General features: G+C 32.1%; 4 protein-coding genes across 5 annotated transcripts in view; 2 read left to right on the plus strand and 2 right to left on the minus strand.

The window, feature by feature from the left end:
* Positions 1–394: 394 nt before the first annotated feature.
* On the plus strand, positions 395–1,991 carry LOC100878002 (chromobox protein homolog 1). Its single transcript, XM_003704867.3, has 3 exons — positions 395–503; positions 594–822; positions 902–1,991. Exons 1-3 carry the CDS (start codon positions 411–413, stop codon positions 1,126–1,128), a joined length of 549 nt encoding a protein of 182 aa, XP_003704915.1. The 5' UTR covers positions 395–410; the 3' UTR covers positions 1,129–1,991.
* Positions 1,969–5,121, minus strand: Noc1 (Nucleolar complex protein 1). Of its 2 annotated transcripts, none has more exons than XM_012289087.2 (5): positions 5,030–5,121; positions 3,824–4,952; positions 3,144–3,750; positions 2,648–3,061; positions 1,969–2,578 (listed from the first exon to the last, which is right to left on the minus strand). In XM_012289087.2, exons 2-5 carry the CDS (start codon positions 4,928–4,930, stop codon positions 2,055–2,057), a joined length of 2,652 nt encoding a protein of 883 aa, XP_012144477.2. In that variant the 5' UTR covers positions 4,931–4,952; positions 5,030–5,121; the 3' UTR covers positions 1,969–2,054. The 2 variants fall into 2 exon arrangements, with proteins under 2 accessions (XP_012144477.2, XP_012144475.2); XM_012289085.2 differs by having other exon boundaries at positions 5,014–5,112.
* A 580-nt stretch (positions 5,122–5,701) lies between these two features.
* The window catches only part of LOC100883180 (uncharacterized), a 38,584-nt gene continuing 27,154 nt past the window's right edge, over positions 5,702–17,131 (minus strand). The window contains exons 2-5 of the mRNA XM_003704913.3: positions 12,180–12,439; positions 10,947–11,273; positions 9,910–10,581; positions 5,702–9,379 (exon numbers count right to left, since the gene is read on the minus strand). Of these exons, the coding sequence (XP_003704961.1) occupies positions 9,170–9,379; positions 9,910–10,581; positions 10,947–11,273; positions 12,180–12,419 (1,449 nt within the window). The 5' untranslated portion in view covers positions 12,420–12,439 and the 3' untranslated portion in view covers positions 5,702–9,169. The remainder of the gene's footprint in view (positions 9,380–9,909; positions 10,582–10,946; positions 11,274–12,179; positions 12,440–17,131) is intronic.
* Positions 14,652–16,640, plus strand: Def2 (defensin 2). The gene is made up of 2 exons (XM_012289090.2): positions 14,652–14,861; positions 16,294–16,640. Exons 1-2 carry the CDS (start codon positions 14,759–14,761, stop codon positions 16,497–16,499), a joined length of 309 nt encoding a protein of 102 aa, XP_012144480.1. The 5' UTR covers positions 14,652–14,758; the 3' UTR covers positions 16,500–16,640.

A 17,131-nucleotide genomic window follows, 5' to 3' on the forward strand; every position in this document is an offset into this window, starting at 1 on the left:
AACGTATAACCGTAAGTATAATTACCACTAGGCATTTACAAATAGAATTATAACAAAAATTAATATCAATTAATATTATTTTCTGTAAAATATCGATTTAAGTTCAATAAATGAAGTCTAAGCTTTTTCCGGCTGGAATACCGCCATTTTGCATCATGTTCATTTCTCTTAATATCTTTAAAGTTTTATATTTCTTTTAACTATTATTTTTACAGTTATTTTATACTATAATAATTTTACTTTGTAAATCTTCTGTTTAGTAAGTGTATTGCCAAAATTTGACCAATCACCATGTTAAGTGAATAAATTTTTACTTGTAATGAATTTCTTTTTTTGTTTATGTTATAATTATCATTTTAACTTTTCTCCATTATATGACAGAATATATTTGCAGTATTACTTGAAACAAAATGAGCAAAGGAAAGGAATCATCCCCTTCTGGAACTGAAGCACAAGAATTCAGTGTTGAAAAAGTTTTAGACAGAAGGGTAGTTAAAGGAAAAGTATGTAATTTAAACAATTTTTGTTAATATATGCATTACTATAATTATTTACTGACATCTGTTGGTATTAATAAATGTTGCGTTATTCAGGTTGAATATTTTTTGAAATGGAAAGGATATTCTAATAATGATAATACATGGGAACCAGAAGAAAATCTAGATTGTCCAGATTTAATTGCACAGTTTGAAGAGCAGCGAAAAAAGAAAGAAGCAGCTGCAGCTAAACGACTTGAAGATAAAGAACAAAAGAAGCGAAAAAGTTCAAGTACTCCTACTCCTACCCAAGCTAAGAAAAAAGCAACAGAAGAAAAACCAGAAGGTAATTTTTATTATTTTAGTCTTAAATTTATACAATTATATTTAATAGTCCCTTAATTAATATATTTTATTTTATGTAGGCTTCGACAGAAATTTAGAACCGGAACGAATTATTGGTGCAACAGACTCAAGTGGAGAATTGATGTTTTTAATGAAGTGGAAAGGAACAGACGATGCAGATTTAGTACCTGCTCGAATTGCCAATGAAAAGTGTCCACAGATTGTAATAAAGTTTTATGAAGAACGATTAACATGGCATAGTCCTACTCATGATGAGGAAGGTTCAACAAAAGCTGATGCAGAGTAGCGTCCAGCCTTCCAATATACTTACACAGCACGCTTTAGAATTTGTCGCATATAACAAAAGAGTAGCGTGTACAGAATGCAAGATTTAAAAGTTTATTGGTTATTGCACAATGATGATAGCATAGAGTTAATGTTTTTTTTACAACCCCATGGCACACTACATTTGAACAAATATGCAAAATTTATTTTATACTTTTCTGTACTATTAAGTAAAAAAGAGCTACTTATGATGTACTTTTGTGAAACTTATACTCACATGTTCTTTTACAGTTGTTACTTCTGACATAAGAATTAGTAAGAGAATGTTTCTATTAAATTTAATATACAATATAAATTTAAAAGCTGAATCTTGATGTGTCTCTTCAGCATATAATATACAGTTTGTATGGTAGATGTAACTTATTTCTTAATATAATTTTATTTACTTTGTTATATCAATTAGTTAATTAAATTTACAACTGCTCTTTCAGTATTTGACTTTGACTATGCTTTGTTTCAGTTGCTAAAAAAGTAAAAGAAAAGAAAAACATTAACTAATTTTAAATCTATGAAAATGTCTTTTATAATAACTTCTAGAATATTTGTTTTTGTATGATATGAAATTTGTACCAAAATTGATAAGTTGACAAATTTTAGAAGTATTAAGTAGTCCGACAGCAACTGAAATTCTTTTCTCTTGCAGCATTCAATATCGGTATAATAATTGTTTATGTCATAAATTAATCTTTCAGATAACAGTTAACTTGACTACCTAAAATCAATTATTTTAGTGTCTAAGAATTCGCAGATAAGTGTATAATTCATGTTCATTACTTTGTATGAAGTATCAATTAAAGGACTATTTCTTTTTTATAATGTATGAAATTCTTTTATTGATTTATATACAATCAAGTTTTTTTAAATTGTTCAAATAATTACATTTTATAATTATTTTTTACTTCTTTTTACATTTTTCCTGATCATTTTTGGACCTTTTCGTTTCTTCCGATCGTATAAGCCTTTAAGTTTATGATGCCGTTTCGTTTCCCATTCTATTTGTTTAGTGCTAGCACCATCCGCAGTATTAAATACATCTGTACCACCATGCTTTTTATTGTTTTTGCTGTGTTCTTCAAGCATTTCCGCGAATTTCTCCGCCGAGACAAATATATTACTATCAATTCCTTTGGAATTTTTACTCTTATTTTTTCCCTGGTATTTTTTGTTTGCAGGTTTCTTCATATTTGACTGTATATTATCATTTAACATGTCATCGTCGTCATCATCATCAAAGTCGAGATCACTTACGTCCTCATCACCTATATCTAAGTCGCTATCATTTGCATGTTGTAAATCGTAATTTGTGTCATCATCCTCATCTAATTCTTCCTCGTCAAAATTTATGTCATCAGAATTATTACTTGCCTCACTTCTAACACTATCATCTTCCAAATCATCTTCATCTTCAATATCTATATGCAAGCATGACGATAAAGATTATTGAAATAATATCCATGTTAAAAAAAAATATATTAACATACCTTTATTTTTGATTTTCTTAGTTTGGATGTCACCTATAATATCTAAGTCTTCGACATCTTTACCATCTGTTAATGTATCTAACATATCATTAAATTCTTCACTATTGACACTTTCTATATCATCGTCTATTTCTTTAGATGGTCGCTTATATTCCTTTCGTTTCCTTAAATATCGATATAAATATAATTCATCGACTGGAATACGTTCTTCCCTTTCATTAAGATATGAAACACTATCAATAGGGATACACCTAATGCCTTTAGGTGTATATCCTGCACGCTGTGCTAAGGGATCATTCTTTTTTTGTACTTTTTTGCTATCCAATTTCTTTGGATTTTTAAAAACATAACGATCCAAAAAACGCATTAATGATAAATCTTCCAATGGGTCGCCCGTATAAACAATTGGTTTTGCTACAAATAATACATTCAACATTTTCAATAAAATATTTAATAAAACAATATCCAAAATATTTATAAAATATATATATAGTACCTTCTATAATAGTATTTGCAAATAAAACCACGCTTGGATGATAATGCTTAGATAATGCTATTAGTTCAGTGTTCAAACCTTTAGCTATTCCAGCATAAAGAGGATTACGGCAAAATGGATCATATTCTTTTTGTTTATCGACTTCGATTTTTACGTCTTTTTCCATTTTATTTTCAGATTTAGTACTTCCATTTGTATCAACTTCAGTTGTAACATTTGTTAATAGAATAGATTCTTCTAATATTTCAACCTTAGAATTATCAGATACAACATCATTTTCTGAATTCGATACCTTATCTTCAATTTCAGATTTAATATAAATTTGTGAATTTAACAACAAATTTTTCAATTCCTTTTTTCCATGTAAAATTTTAGATATTATATACAAAATCGCGCATAACATATTTGCAGGAAAATATAATGCGACTTGTAAACTTCTTTTAATAAATGCATACAAACGTTGTATATTATTATCATTTTGAAGAACTCTATAAAATAAGTTAAGAAATAGAGCACGTTTATTTGCTACCCCTATTTGTGGATCTAGTAATTTTCTATAAAAAGTTGAATAAAATCTGCTTGATTGGGTTTCATCTTTTCCTGTAATCTGCACAAATAATATAAAAATATAATTAATTTAAAAATATTTTATTGAAAACATATACTATTCAAATACTTACCTGGTATAATAAGTTAAGAGCATTTAAAGAAACATTAAAAGTTCCAATATGTACAACTTTGTACACAGAATCTATGTGATTATGTAATACGTTTGAATCCATTTTTGCAAATGGAAATGCTCTGTTTACTCCAGTTAAAATTGCTGCCATCATTCTACTATCTGGTTCTCCTTTTTTCAAACAAGCTTTAAAAAATGCGAAATATACTTCTATGAGAGTAGAAGCAATTTTTTCATCATCTTTACTTAAAATAAATTGTGTTAATAAACAAATTGCGTAGTATTGTGCACGTTGTGCCACATTTTTTCGAAACAATATTTTTTCAATTTCAACTAATACGACAGGTTTCATGTTTGGATGTTCATGTAATAACTTGTTTAAACAGAATATAACTTTGGATCCTACTTTACTGCTTGGATCTCCTATTTTATTAACAATTAACTCCAATAGTTTATGTTCTTGTTCAGCATTTCCTATTAATAAATCTGTCATTACTGATATTGCTATCTCACGGTTTGCATCAACCGTATCTGATGCAATGGTACCCAAAGATATAACGAAGCGTTCATAATGTTCTCGTAATTGGTCTTCAAAATACCAGTGAGCCATTAATTTTTTTTTCAACGCATCTGTTTTGATTAGCGTATCTTCAGAGTTGGTCTCAGTTAATTTATTTAAGTCTTGTTCTTCAAATTTAAGCAATTTAAATTGAGGATGAAGCAAATCTGATAAAAACAAATCTCTTAAAGATGTTATTATCATATTGCATTGATTATGTTTTGCTATTCGTACTTGATTTATAAGCATTGTGAGTCTACTTAAATTGTATTTTGGGTTGTCCTGCACTAATACAATAGCAGCTGCTATTTTGTCTGATGTTGTTCCCTGTGATAATGCTGTTTTTAACCATGTTGTTTCTGAATTAGAAGATTTTGATTCTTTTAATTGAAAAATAGAAGTTTCTCCATCTAAATATCTTTTGGCTGTAGCTTTTAATTCTGATACTTCTGCTTCAGACTTAGAGTGTTTACATGGCTTTTCGGTTTTGGGATATTCTTCATACCACTTCAAAGTTTGATTAGTCACTTTTTTAAATTGCTTCTCCATTTCATTGAAAGTTTTAATAGTGCTGTCAAAATTTAAAGATTATTTGAAAATTATACTTTTGCAAAAAATATATGTATCTTTACCTCGTGGTTAACCTACATGTCATAAATACAACATTGATTGGTTGAGCACTCTTTATCACCAAAACACAGAATAGACCAGAGGCGACACTGTGAATGTCAGGTTTAAATTAAACCGGAAATAATACCTTACCGCCATCTAGTGGTAGAAGTAGGGAACTAATTAAACTACAGTTTCAAAAGTGTGTAGTTCAGGCTGTTCGCCGGAGAGATGGCGCCACTTGTTCCATTAAAAAAAAACTTAATTAACACTGTTTTTATTGACTTAATTAATTATAATATTCATTAAATTACATCGCAGAGTAAAAATAATTAACTACAGAATATTTTTAATTTTATCCGGCTGCTATCAATATTAAATCATTAAAGGGTGGAGGGGACTTCCGAATATCGTCATGTTCCGGTTCTGGTCAAATTTTTAAAAAATGCTCCTTTTTTCAAAAGGAAATATTTGCGAGGACGGTTTTTAGCAACTCGAACGAAATTTTTACCATTCCAATGTTTACGCAATAATTCCGTTATAAATATTAATTTGAATGTAAAAAATTGTAAATAATGTTAACTTACCTTTCGATGTAGTTCTTCGAATCATCCCCCTGAAACGTAAAGCGCGCCACAAAATAGCTTACCATTAAAAAATAAATACATCGAATTCAAGTTGCTTAAGTTTTTTAAATCGAAAACAAGCGTGTTCGAATTGTAGCCTTTATTAACACTGCGAAAGGTGAAGCAATAAATACAGTATCAGGATAATATTAGCGCTATTTTGTACAATGGTGTGCACCTTAAGCTTCCCTTAGTTAAGAGAGTGCAGAGGAAGAACTATATTTAAGATTCGTTCTAGACTTTCCCCAAGTGTTCTCTATACTCTTTCTTTCCCTGCATTCCTGCTAGATCCTTGTATTCGTCTTTGGTTCATCTCAGGTTTTTTCTTAAAATCTTTCAAAATTCTTTTTACGTTACCCTCAGGCTCTCCCTATGTTCTCCTAAAGCAATGTCATCCCCTACGTCTATCCGTAGCCAAGGGAAGCCTACAATGCACTCGAGTGTACAAGTAACAACACATGTACATAACAGTCATATTTAATGAAACATGTAAATCCATTAAATACATTTTCTTTCTCAACGTTCGTCGACAAGATCTCGTAGTTGGTCACATTTATGCATTACGATCGTTCGAAGAGTATTCCGATGATAGCGTATAGTAACCGTAGGAGTATAGTCTGGTCGCAAATTCCGTCGATCTTTATATAACAGAAAATTTTGTTCTTGTCTGATTCGAAAGATTCAGTGCTGATAAGTTCAAACGAACGTTTATTACTATTTTAGTAATTTGACAAAATGGTAATTTGAAAATTAAGGTAACTCGGTAATTAAGGTAATTAAATTAGAAATTTAGTAATTTGGGAACTTGAAGATTTAACAATATAAAAATTTATAAAACCAAGAAATAGAATTCTAAATTTTTATTACAAGGAATGAAGAAAGCGAAGTTTGATATGCTGCGCATTATAAATGATCGTTATTTCATCATCGAAAAGTAGGTATTAGTTTAATTTACAGGTTGCTAACATTTGCGACCACCTATACTTTCGCAGTTACTACACCGGAAATATTACTTACATTCCAGTAATCTATATCTATACGATATTTTACTATACAAGTCATCGCATCGTTATTAAAAGTATATGATGAATTCTTTTTTATACACACAATTATTGCATACATGTATATATTATATATATATTCGTACAATATATATTATATTACAGTCATCCGATGAGCCTTTGACCCGCAAAGGCAAATAAATACACGTATTATAGTTTATTTAGAAACGTTTCTCTGATGTCGCTTCAAACGAAATGGCGGGATAAGTGGTAGCGTTAATGGCGGGAAATTTGAATTCTCGAAAATACGAGAAACTATTATTCGGTCAGAAAAATGACAAATTGTCATTTTCGCATTTCTGATTTAATTTATTTGGAACTTAACCTGCACACGAGTTCATATGTACGAAATATTATTATTGCCGTTGGTAGCTTGTAAATAATATAAGACGAGTATTGGAAAGATTGGTGAGTCGAACCTTCGCAAACGAATCCATCGATTTCAGTCATCAGTTTTAATTACTTAAAGGTTGGAATTTTTAAATACTCTTCGAGTATTCGTAGTTTACTTGATGAAATACACGTCTCTCTTCGTATTTAAAATAGAAACATATTTATTAAAATGAGTTGAACGACAGAGATCAGAATATTAATAAATGCAGAAACAAAGATGAGAGATGTAAGGATAAAGTATAAAGCATATTTCAAATATATCGATTATTTCAAACTTATCTTTGTTACAAAAAATAATGTCAAATCAACAATTTTTTAAATTGAGAACTTATACTCTATTTTGTAAATTAATATCAGACTATTTCACGTTTACACGCAATACGAAAATATTCTGTATAACATGTTTATGGTGAATACGAAAATTTGCAAAGTTTTCAATTAATTATAATTAAAGCAGATATAAATGCATATTTGTTAATGAAACGCTTCAAAGAAACAAAAGAGACAAACTGAGTCACGTTTCATAACGACCTCATTATATATACTCTTTTATCATAAAAAACAATTTCCTCTTACAGAACATCGCGTAACATTTATTGTACAATATACTGTTCGATCGCATGTATTGTGAAATTGGAATTTCAGCTTCGAATTCTTGCTTAACTTGCTTAAGCGCTGATATTAAATATTCTGCATTAAACATAGAGCTTCAACGAACATCACATTTATGTTGTTGAAAGCTACATCCATAGGAATGTTCAGATCTATTCGTAAATATGTCTGACGGATTGGTATTTAATTGCTCGCGGTGTATAACGCATATTAATTTCGATGTGCTCGTTCTGATTTTACCGAAACTTCGTGTTTGTGAATCGGATTTACGTTTCTGTCCGATTCAACGGACATTTTTAGTCATTTTATTTATGAAAACTCAAGCTTACGACAATAATTCTATTTACAAATTATTTTGTTGCATTCGCAGACAGAATGAATGTATTTCAAATTTAAATAATTATTTAAATTATTTAGAAATGAAGTTTAAAGAATTACAAATTTTTTAATGTACAAGATAATATTTTTATCGCATGGTTCGATCAACGACGAATCAAAGTTTCTGTAAAGTCAGAAAGAGTTTCGGAATTTGTATGAGAAATAAAATGTTTATAGGGGAAAGTTGCCAAAAAATTATAAATATTTTTAATCTAAAAAGACTGTGACTTCAAAATAATATAATTTGTTTCCCAAAAAGTTAGTAATATAAACTTGCAAATTGAAAACCGTAAATTGAGAAATTTTTTAATTCCGTTTTTTTTTGTTTGTTCATTTTAACCTCGTTACATTGTGCCAGAGGTTATACAATCGTTCAACGTAAACGAACCAATTATGGTAACCCTTCCATATTGAAGCTGTAATATTTTAATGCAATTGCCATAAACCTAATATAAACAGTAAAAAACGTAGCATAAAAAGTGTGTAGTATAGAAACATGGCGTAGTCGTAAATTTCAGCAAGTTAAAAAGATCAGTGGTGTAAATCAATATAATGTTCAGTATCTAAATTGCATCTATAGGGTTCTAAACAATAAAAGAAATTGACAATAAAATCAGTAATATTTGGAATAATTTTATGTAAATTTTTGTCAACGAAAGAAAAGAAAATAAACAAATATAATTATCGTCATCAGTTCTGGACGTTTGTTCAAGCTCGGTATTTCTTATTTTTCCTGATAATCACTAAAACTAACAATACAATTAAACCTCAATTAAACTAGGTACGTGACTTTTACAGATCAATTAGATTTACGACCACGCTATATCTCTGCAGTTACTACATCCTTAAATCTGTTATATTTATTTCGTATTAATATCCTTTATAAATCTTAATACAGGAATGGTAATAAAACGAAACATCTCAATCTAACGTTTAAAACAAACAAAAAATGATTATAAATTACTAGGTTTCCCGATATAGTTTATAACATAAAGGAGATTGTCAGTCATCGATAAAATTCAAGTGTTAGGTCACGGTTAATCTTTGAACAAATGCTTAAACGAAGAACCGTCAATTAATCTTGCTAGAAATACATTAGGATTCCCATACTACTTAACAAACAGATCTTTCAAGGTAGAACAAATCGAAGGCTCGCAAGATTCATTTTGCTCTTGGTCTTTATTACTACCTGTAAACCAGCTCGTTACCTTACTAGATTTCGGTTTATTCGGTGATATCGAAGCTTTACTTGACGAACCAGATGCCTCTGCGTCGCCCCCTTTTTGCGTTAAAATCTTTTCGATTGCACTGCCTAACACCTGCAACAATACAATTGTTTCAATAAAAAACATTTTCCGATTACAAGATTCTGGGTGAACACTTCTTTACTGTAAATTCTTCTGATCTAATTTAGGACATATTTAGACTAATCTAGGGTAAGCTTGATAAGAAAAATTAGAGAAAGTGAGGATTGGATAACTTTAAAGTTAACACATTTAATTTCTTAAATTCAGTCAAAGCTTTGAATATAATATATCACTAGTAATACAACATACGGGGTGTTTTAAAGAAACTCACTCTTCGATTTGAGCATTTGCTAACACGAATGTGCGAAGAACTTTAAAGAATATGCTCAATATATCAATAAACATCTTGATCAAAATTAAATACATATACACTACCGTCCATGTATGTGTAACAGCCAATTGAAATGTGAGTGCAATTTTTGCACCCTTTACATTACTAATCAGAATTAGACCCACCCTAACTCAAGTGCATGAATAACAGTATGCTCGTTTCTCGATCCTTAATATCGTTACGACAAACGAATACCAAAATGTCCGCTCACCTGAGCATCCACCTTGGTACCGCTGCTATCATCCCAGACCACTTTGTGTCTAATTTCGCTGGTAGGCGACGTTTTCCCGAGGGTTTCCTTGACTGCTTTCACGACCTTCGATTTATCGAACTTAAAGTTCAGACTGGCCGTGATCAGGTCCTCCGGCTTCTGTTTCTTCGACTTAGGCTGATGCCTCTTTGTGAACCAATTGGACGGCGCCATAATGGAGGTCGCGGTCGCCTTCGAGGATCCGGCTAGTTTACTTTTAGCTCCGTGAAGTATCGACACGTCGAAGCTGTTCGAACGGAAGCTTTTTAATCGACTTCGTTTCTGTTCCGTCGTTTTGCCGGACCAGCTTGATTTGCTGTCCTCTCGCGAGCTCGTTTCTTCGCCGCATCGGTTGATTTCCGTCGCGGACGATGCCAACGAGCTCAGAATCGATATCAGATCCGTGTTCGAGCAAACGATTCCCGCTGCTCCGGATACGGAAGCGCTCAACGCCCTTGGAACTTCCGAAGCTCGTCTGCGGAGCGAAGAAGTCGGTGACACCGAGGGTGGAGGCAATTCAGAGAATCGTCTCTTTTGATATTGAGTGTAACGCTGAGTGGAGGAGCTATTACCCTCCAATGGCTGTATCTCGCACACTTGTTCTGTCGAAGTCTTGTACATCTTCAGTCGTACCTGAAAGTTTATGCTCCGTTTGAGTTACACTGAACCGATATTGGGAACAGGGTGTTCGACGCTGCTGGTACAGCAGCTTAATACGAAATACGTTTCTTTGACAAATCGAAACTATCCACTGGGAATATTTTTATTAAAGAGTATCGCAGGATGAGGACCTCGAACATTGTGATGCACCGTAGCAAACTCAATCAACTGCTGACATCCTATATCAAACATCAACTCCAGATGAAGGTTCGAAATTAAAGACAGTAACAATTTTGTAAAACTTTCGGATAAATCGAAGGATATTTCAGACACGAGTATGTGAGAGTTCTGCACACTTTTTCGTTGCGTCTAAAATTTGAAACCACTGTTATTCTTACTTTTCTCGCTTTTATTTCCGTGATATCATCAAGGATGTCCAACTGAAGATTATGCGAACTGCCGCTGTTACTGGGTGGTCCAGATATTCCGGATTTCGAGTCCCTCCGACTGGGCAGTATTCTGGTCGCGCCCCCCAAGGGAAAAGCTGCGATTGATTCGCGTCGATCACGGCCGAATAAGGTCGGTGGCACCTTGGAAATCGTAACAACCGAGTGTCTTCGTCCACCTGGTTGAGGGGCTGGTGCTTGAGACAGCGTCGCGAAAAACGTTGCTTCTCTTGGAGACAGTGCTGTTCCTTCTCCGCCACGTTCGCTTAATCGTCTCACCTAATCAGGAGAATGTGTGTGCTTAGAACGGTGATTATGATGGAGGTGTCGAAATTTTACAAAAATTAGAACTCTTAAGTGTATTTAGATATTTGGATTATAGATTATATTATATTGGTTACATTTGAATATTTTGTCTTGTTACATGGAAGAGTTTTTGAAAAATATTTTTTAATCGAATTTATAGTGAGACTAATCGCTGTGGCTGGAAAAAGCTAAGACACGTTCATATTGATAATTGTATAAATTCAATTCCATATCAATGTGTTACTCATCTGAAAATTCTTTCATATTTTACAACTGAGAAGATATCGCTAAACACAGCGTTGCTTAATGTACTTTGAAAATTAAAATGAAATATTAAATTATGTATAATAGAATAAATTACCTTAGGGATAACAGCGTAATATTTTTGAAGAGTTCGTATTGATAAAAATGATTGTGACCTCGATGTTGAATTAAGAAAAATTTTAAATGTAGAAATTTAATAATTAAGTCTGTTCGACTTATATAATCTTACATGATTTGAGTTCAGATCGACGTGAGTCAGATTGGTTTCTATCTTAAATTAATTTTAATAATTTTGTACGAAAGGACTTTTTATTATAAATAAAATTTGAAAAAATCGATAAAACATAAATGAATAGACACAAATCTTACCACTGACAGAAATCAGCACAGATTTCAAAAAACCTCCAAAATTTTATAACTCAAGAACTTGTAAAATGGCCATTTTGATTGGTTAAGTATGTTCAGTATCAATGTAGCTTCTGACCTTTCAAAAATACTTTTAAAAATGGTATCCTCGACGAAGCAAGGGTTAAGCATTATCTTGGATAAAAATAAATTATCAAAGAAGAGGATGCGGTGAGTGCGTATCTCGTACATATAATCATAAGACGTTACCTGGGACGCGGTTATCCCGGAAGTGCATTGTGGAGTCGGTAAAGAATGCTTCCTGGCTTCTCTCCAAGGGGACAACAGATAAGGATTCAAGGATGGTGAATCTGGATCCAAGCATCGAGGGGGTGATTCGTTTCTACGTCGCTCTGCTTCCTCTTCTCCTAACGTGCTTTCTTCGACGATGATCTGTGGCTCACCGCCACTTCCGGTATTCAAGCTCGAACTGTTCGATTGTCTCCTCATTTCGTTTCAAAATCCTTTCTCTATGAAAGTGTAGAAAACAGAATAATTACGAATGTTATAAATAACTGAATAATTTGTGTTCTTGTTTGCAAATAAAGTTATTTGAGATTCTCGTTTACTTGAATTCTTAACGTTATACTTTTGTGTTACTGGTTAAGCATTGAAAGCTTCGTAAAACAAAAAGGGTAATCCTTGAGATTTTGTTCATTATTTATTGAAAGACTTGCAAGGATTTTTAATGAGCAAGAAAATAGCTCCAAATGTAAAGGAAATAAATCCTTGTAATTTGTGAAACGTACAACGGGAAAGTTTCTGGAACACTTTTTATCTTACGATAAATAAAGAAATAAAGGATATTTGTAAAGAGTTTATTTTTGAATAATTTATCTGATTGTCAAACATCGGAAAATTGATTTAATATGAACTTCTGAACTTTATTTTTTTAATTACTTACTCTTTCACATTTTTTATACATTATTAAATTATTTTTACATATTGTAAATGCATTCTTGAGTATATTAAACTAGCTAATATTGATACAAAAATGTCTACAAAAATTTGCAATGAAATAATTATCCGTAATTGATGCCTTCGATTCACGCTTCAGACAAGAGCTAGATAACGAAGGATTAGAATGGCGGAAAGTTGACAAAAGTCTATTCGTTTTTGAAGTTGAATCGATTTTTGTTTGTGAACAGAAATTCGATGTCAACTTTATCCCCTCAGGATGATGTGTGACATCGTTAGACTGATTCGATTCACTTGATGTCAACTTTAGTTTAAACTCGTCGTCGATATATTTTGATTAATCCCTTCAGACCATGATTTTTCCCGCAATTCGAAGAAACGTTCTGACGCACATTACGATGTTGACACGATAAAATCGGAGTCTACATACGTGGGAAACTTTCTAAATAAATATTTAATCGAAAAATGAAATGAAAAATTTGAAAGGAATCCGCAGAAAAAGTGATGGTCTTTTTAAATAAATAAACACGCTTCAAATAACGATATTTTAATATTTAAGCTAAAATAGCTGTTTAAGATAATAGACTATTGTGACGCGTATTGCGTAAATAATTTATCTAAATAATTATCAAACTTGTAGTAAAAATATATGAATAATAAATTAAAAATTTTTCATTTTAAATTATAGAAATTTTCATAATTATTTTGAGTTACCTAAATTGTGAACTTTAAACCTTTTGCGAAACCGGTAATCAACGCTGAAATTTTACATTCAACGATACAATTATAAAAGCAATTGTACTCTGCAGCCTGCTTTACATTTCTATTCATACATTTACATTTCATTCCATTCTGTATTTTCCTTTCATTTTTACACAATAACAATATCTTTTGTTATCGACTCGATACAGTTTCTTCCAGAAATCAGAAACAAATATTCGCTGTTCGATTCGCAAATACTAGCGAAGAGGTTATGCACGTACGTTGCCGCGTTTTAAACGACGTTTAATCGGAGATGTCTAGATTTCGAAAGAAAGTTCATTCTTACGTGAACGATATCGATTTATTAAATGCGGTTTATTTTTATCCGCAGATTCAGCGAACTCCTCCTTTATTTTCGCGGATCATCGAACCGTGTGATTTTTCTACATACAAAGGGCTGCGAATTTGAAACGTGTTCTTCAGATACGTCACAATGCATCGTTTGAAAGATTCGATTCAATTACGATCTCATAAATATTTAAACGAATATTTAGATTAAATTTAAAAATATGTGATAACATTTTTAAAAAAGAATAAATATGTCGTAAAACTGAAATGAATCTACGAAATCGGAGAGCCATAAATCACTCAACAGCTGCATTCAAATACATAAAATTTGGCGCCAATTTCAAAACTCCATTTTGAAGAGAAAATTAAAGAAGAAGAAGTATTGAAATTAACGCAAAAATTAGCTTTCAATCTTCAGTGGCAGTAGCGCTTTAAATTTGTTACTTTATACTATACTACTGAATTTTAATACTACATTATTTTATACAAGACATATTTTACAAAACTTATATTTTGTTTTAACCAAACTTTGGGTGTAAGACTTTCGTGAGAGACTGTATCTTAAACAAGATTAATATTAACTTTGTCATAAAAGATTACTCGATAAATCTTTGCGGGATGCAAAAGGAAATTCCGCAGGAAGTGGGCAAGGAAGAAGGAGACCAACGAAAGATCGCGTTTCGTGATTTGATGTAGTATATAAAGGACCGTCTTCGTTCCATTAGTATCACTCAAGAATCAATTTGAACGAGTCGCAGTGGAAGGAATCGGTTTTTTCAGTCAACCTCTCTGTTCAGTTTAAAGATCTCTTTTGAGGAAACATGAAGCTCCAACTCATTGTCGTCAGCATTCTTGCTATGATTGCCTATGTTTATGGCGTGAGCGTTCCAGAGGCGGTTTATGATGGACCAACTTATGAATTAAGTGAGTAACAATCTATTACATTCATAATGATTACTTAACTGACTTAAGTCATGTTACATAAATCATATTAATAGTCATACCAAGTTGTAATTGTAACATTATGGTGTTTAACCCCTTGCCGTGCCATTTATTTATGAGGTGCGTCAGTCAAGACTAACCATTCAGGACTATAACATTAAAACGAACAAAAAAAATTAAAATGTTCTAAGTATTTTATATTCAGGGATCCTTGACAACGCAAATTATAGTTGGATCTAAAATTCAAGTTGAAGGGTATTCAAAATTTGAGTAACATTAATCACATTTGAGTTGTGAGTGCGTCACGAGTGAGACTCGTCAAAGCACGGGAAGGGGTTAATTGGTGTTCAATTGTGGTTATTACTAGTATTAGTACTAGTATTTATTATTATTAGTTAAGCAATTTCGACAGAAATTTTCGCGTTAAGAAATCGATCGCATTAGCTTGATATTTTTCCAAATTTTTGAATACCCATTTCCAAGTTCTTCAACTTTCAAGTTTCCAAATCTCCAAGTACGGAAATATGATAGTTTAAAAATTTGGAAACCTGAAATTTCACAAAATTCAGAATTATAGAAATTTTAAATATACAAGTTAACAATTTTCCAGTAGTTAAATATTAAGATATTTAATAATTTAGAAATTTCTATGGTGCACTGCGCTACACTGCAGTATACATACACTACCGTCCACAAGTATCCGGACACTTGGTTTCGTTACATAAAACATAGTTGAACTTTGTACGAAAGGTATTTAGGGTTATCATATCATTTGTAATAATTATTATTATCTTTTTTGAGGTGTCATAACGTAATAGAATTAATTTTTAAGTACAAATTATACAATGAGAGTGTGAAAGTAAAATTCATGTCCAGAAGTACAAAGTCCAAATTTGTGAATCCAATGAAACGCTTTCGATTCTAAAAAAAATTTTAATTTCTACTGTGTTTCATTTCTATGGTGCAGAACGTATTCAGAGGGTTCTTCGATATGTTTCAAGTGTTTGTAAACTGTTGGTAGATGTTTAGGTTCCCTCAATGGAGATAAGAATGAAGGTAACGCAATGCACTCGACAGTTTCGGTTTAGTTCGTCTGTAGCTTCTTTTCCATCGAGATATGAGTTCCAAACGAGAATTATCAATCGAAAAACGTTCCAGTATTCTGACCTTCGCAGAAAAAAAATCGATTTTAGTTACTGTTGTAGATACTTGAATAACTTTCATGCAACGCGAATGCATATTTCGCTTGTGTCCGGATACTCATGGACGGTAGTGTATGTATGCATGTATGCTCATACTGAACTATAATATAAACTACGTAGTCCAACCTTGCTATAGAACCTGAAATTACTATCATCTATGATCTAATAGATGTAATAGATATAAATCTAAATATGTATAAATTTGTTAATAGAACCGGTGGAAGGCGGAGAAGAGACAGCAGTTATGAACCCAGAGGTTTCTACCGATATGCCTGTTCGACAAAGACGTGTAACGTGTGATGTTCTCTCCTGGCAATCACAATGGTTCACCGTAAATCATTCTGCCTGTGCCATCAAATGTCTAGCTCAGCGTCGCAGGGGTGGTTCTTGCCGTGGTGGCGTTTGCGTTTGCCGCTAATCAAATACTCTTATAGACTACTTGTCGCACGAATATGATCTGCTCATGACTCTCGATTTTCTTACTGCCTGTTTCATACATTTCTTTATACTTGCACTTTGTACCAGCATCGTTTATTAAATAATTCATGCTACTACCAAATGTTTATATTTTTAAAGATCCTTTTTCAATTAACAAACTTCTTTTTCTTCCTAAAGAATCTACTTAAAGTTACATAAAAAGTGTACTTAAAATTTTTCCTGAGTCTATGTCATAAGTGGACATAGAATTCTGCATAAACTTACTGTACGTAAAATTTTACATGAGTTTATATAAAATTTGCGTCATCGTTTTTGTGTCAACGATTCGACAAAACTGCGTCCGCCCTCTGTGAAACATATTGTGAAATCGATAATTTGCACGTGTTCGCATAACCTTTTATTTGCGAATCGGATGTGAGTGTCCGCCGTTCTGTTTGTGAACGTTGTGTTTACCATCTGTGCGTCGATAGATATTGAATGTCAAAGTTCGATAAATATTGAATGTCAAAGTTTGGTACTTTTATCCACGGTATCAAGTTTTTCAAAAGAAACTTCGTTCTAATACCGGCAATATTGATACTTTCGTTCAATCTTTCCCTGTTTTTCGATTCG

Source organism: Megachile rotundata, chromosome 1 (genome assembly GCF_050947335.1).
Source record: "Megachile rotundata isolate GNS110a chromosome 1, iyMegRotu1, whole genome shotgun sequence".
Lineage (NCBI taxonomy): Eukaryota > Metazoa > Arthropoda > Insecta > Hymenoptera > Megachilidae > Megachile > Megachile rotundata.

Coding starts and splice junctions, on each gene's coding strand:
- LOC100878002 (XM_003704867.3), top strand. CDS start 411: ATGAGCAAAGGAAAGGAATCATCCCCTTCTGGAACTGAAGCACAAGAA. Junction 504..593: donor GAAGGGTAGTTAAAGGAAAA/GTATGTAATTTA, acceptor TGCGTTATTCAG/GTTGAATATTTTTTGAAATG. Junction 823..901: donor AACAGAAGAAAAACCAGAAG/GTAATTTTTATT, acceptor TATTTTATGTAG/GCTTCGACAGAAATTTAGAA.
- Noc1 (XM_012289085.2), bottom strand. CDS start 5,036: ATGACATGTAGGTTAACCACGAG. Junction 3,751..3,823: donor CTCTTAACTTATTATACCAG/GTAAGTATTTGA, acceptor TTATTTGTGCAG/ATTACAGGAAAAGATGAAAC. Junction 2,579..2,647: donor TAAGAAAATCAAAAATAAAG/GTATGTTAATAT, acceptor GCTTGCATATAG/ATATTGAAGATGAAGATGAT.
- Def2 (XM_012289090.2), top strand. CDS start 14,759: ATGAAGCTCCAACTCATTGTCGTCAGCATTCTTGCTATGATTGCCTAT. Junction 14,862..16,293: donor TGGACCAACTTATGAATTAA/GTGAGTAACAAT, acceptor ATTTGTTAATAG/AACCGGTGGAAGGCGGAGAA.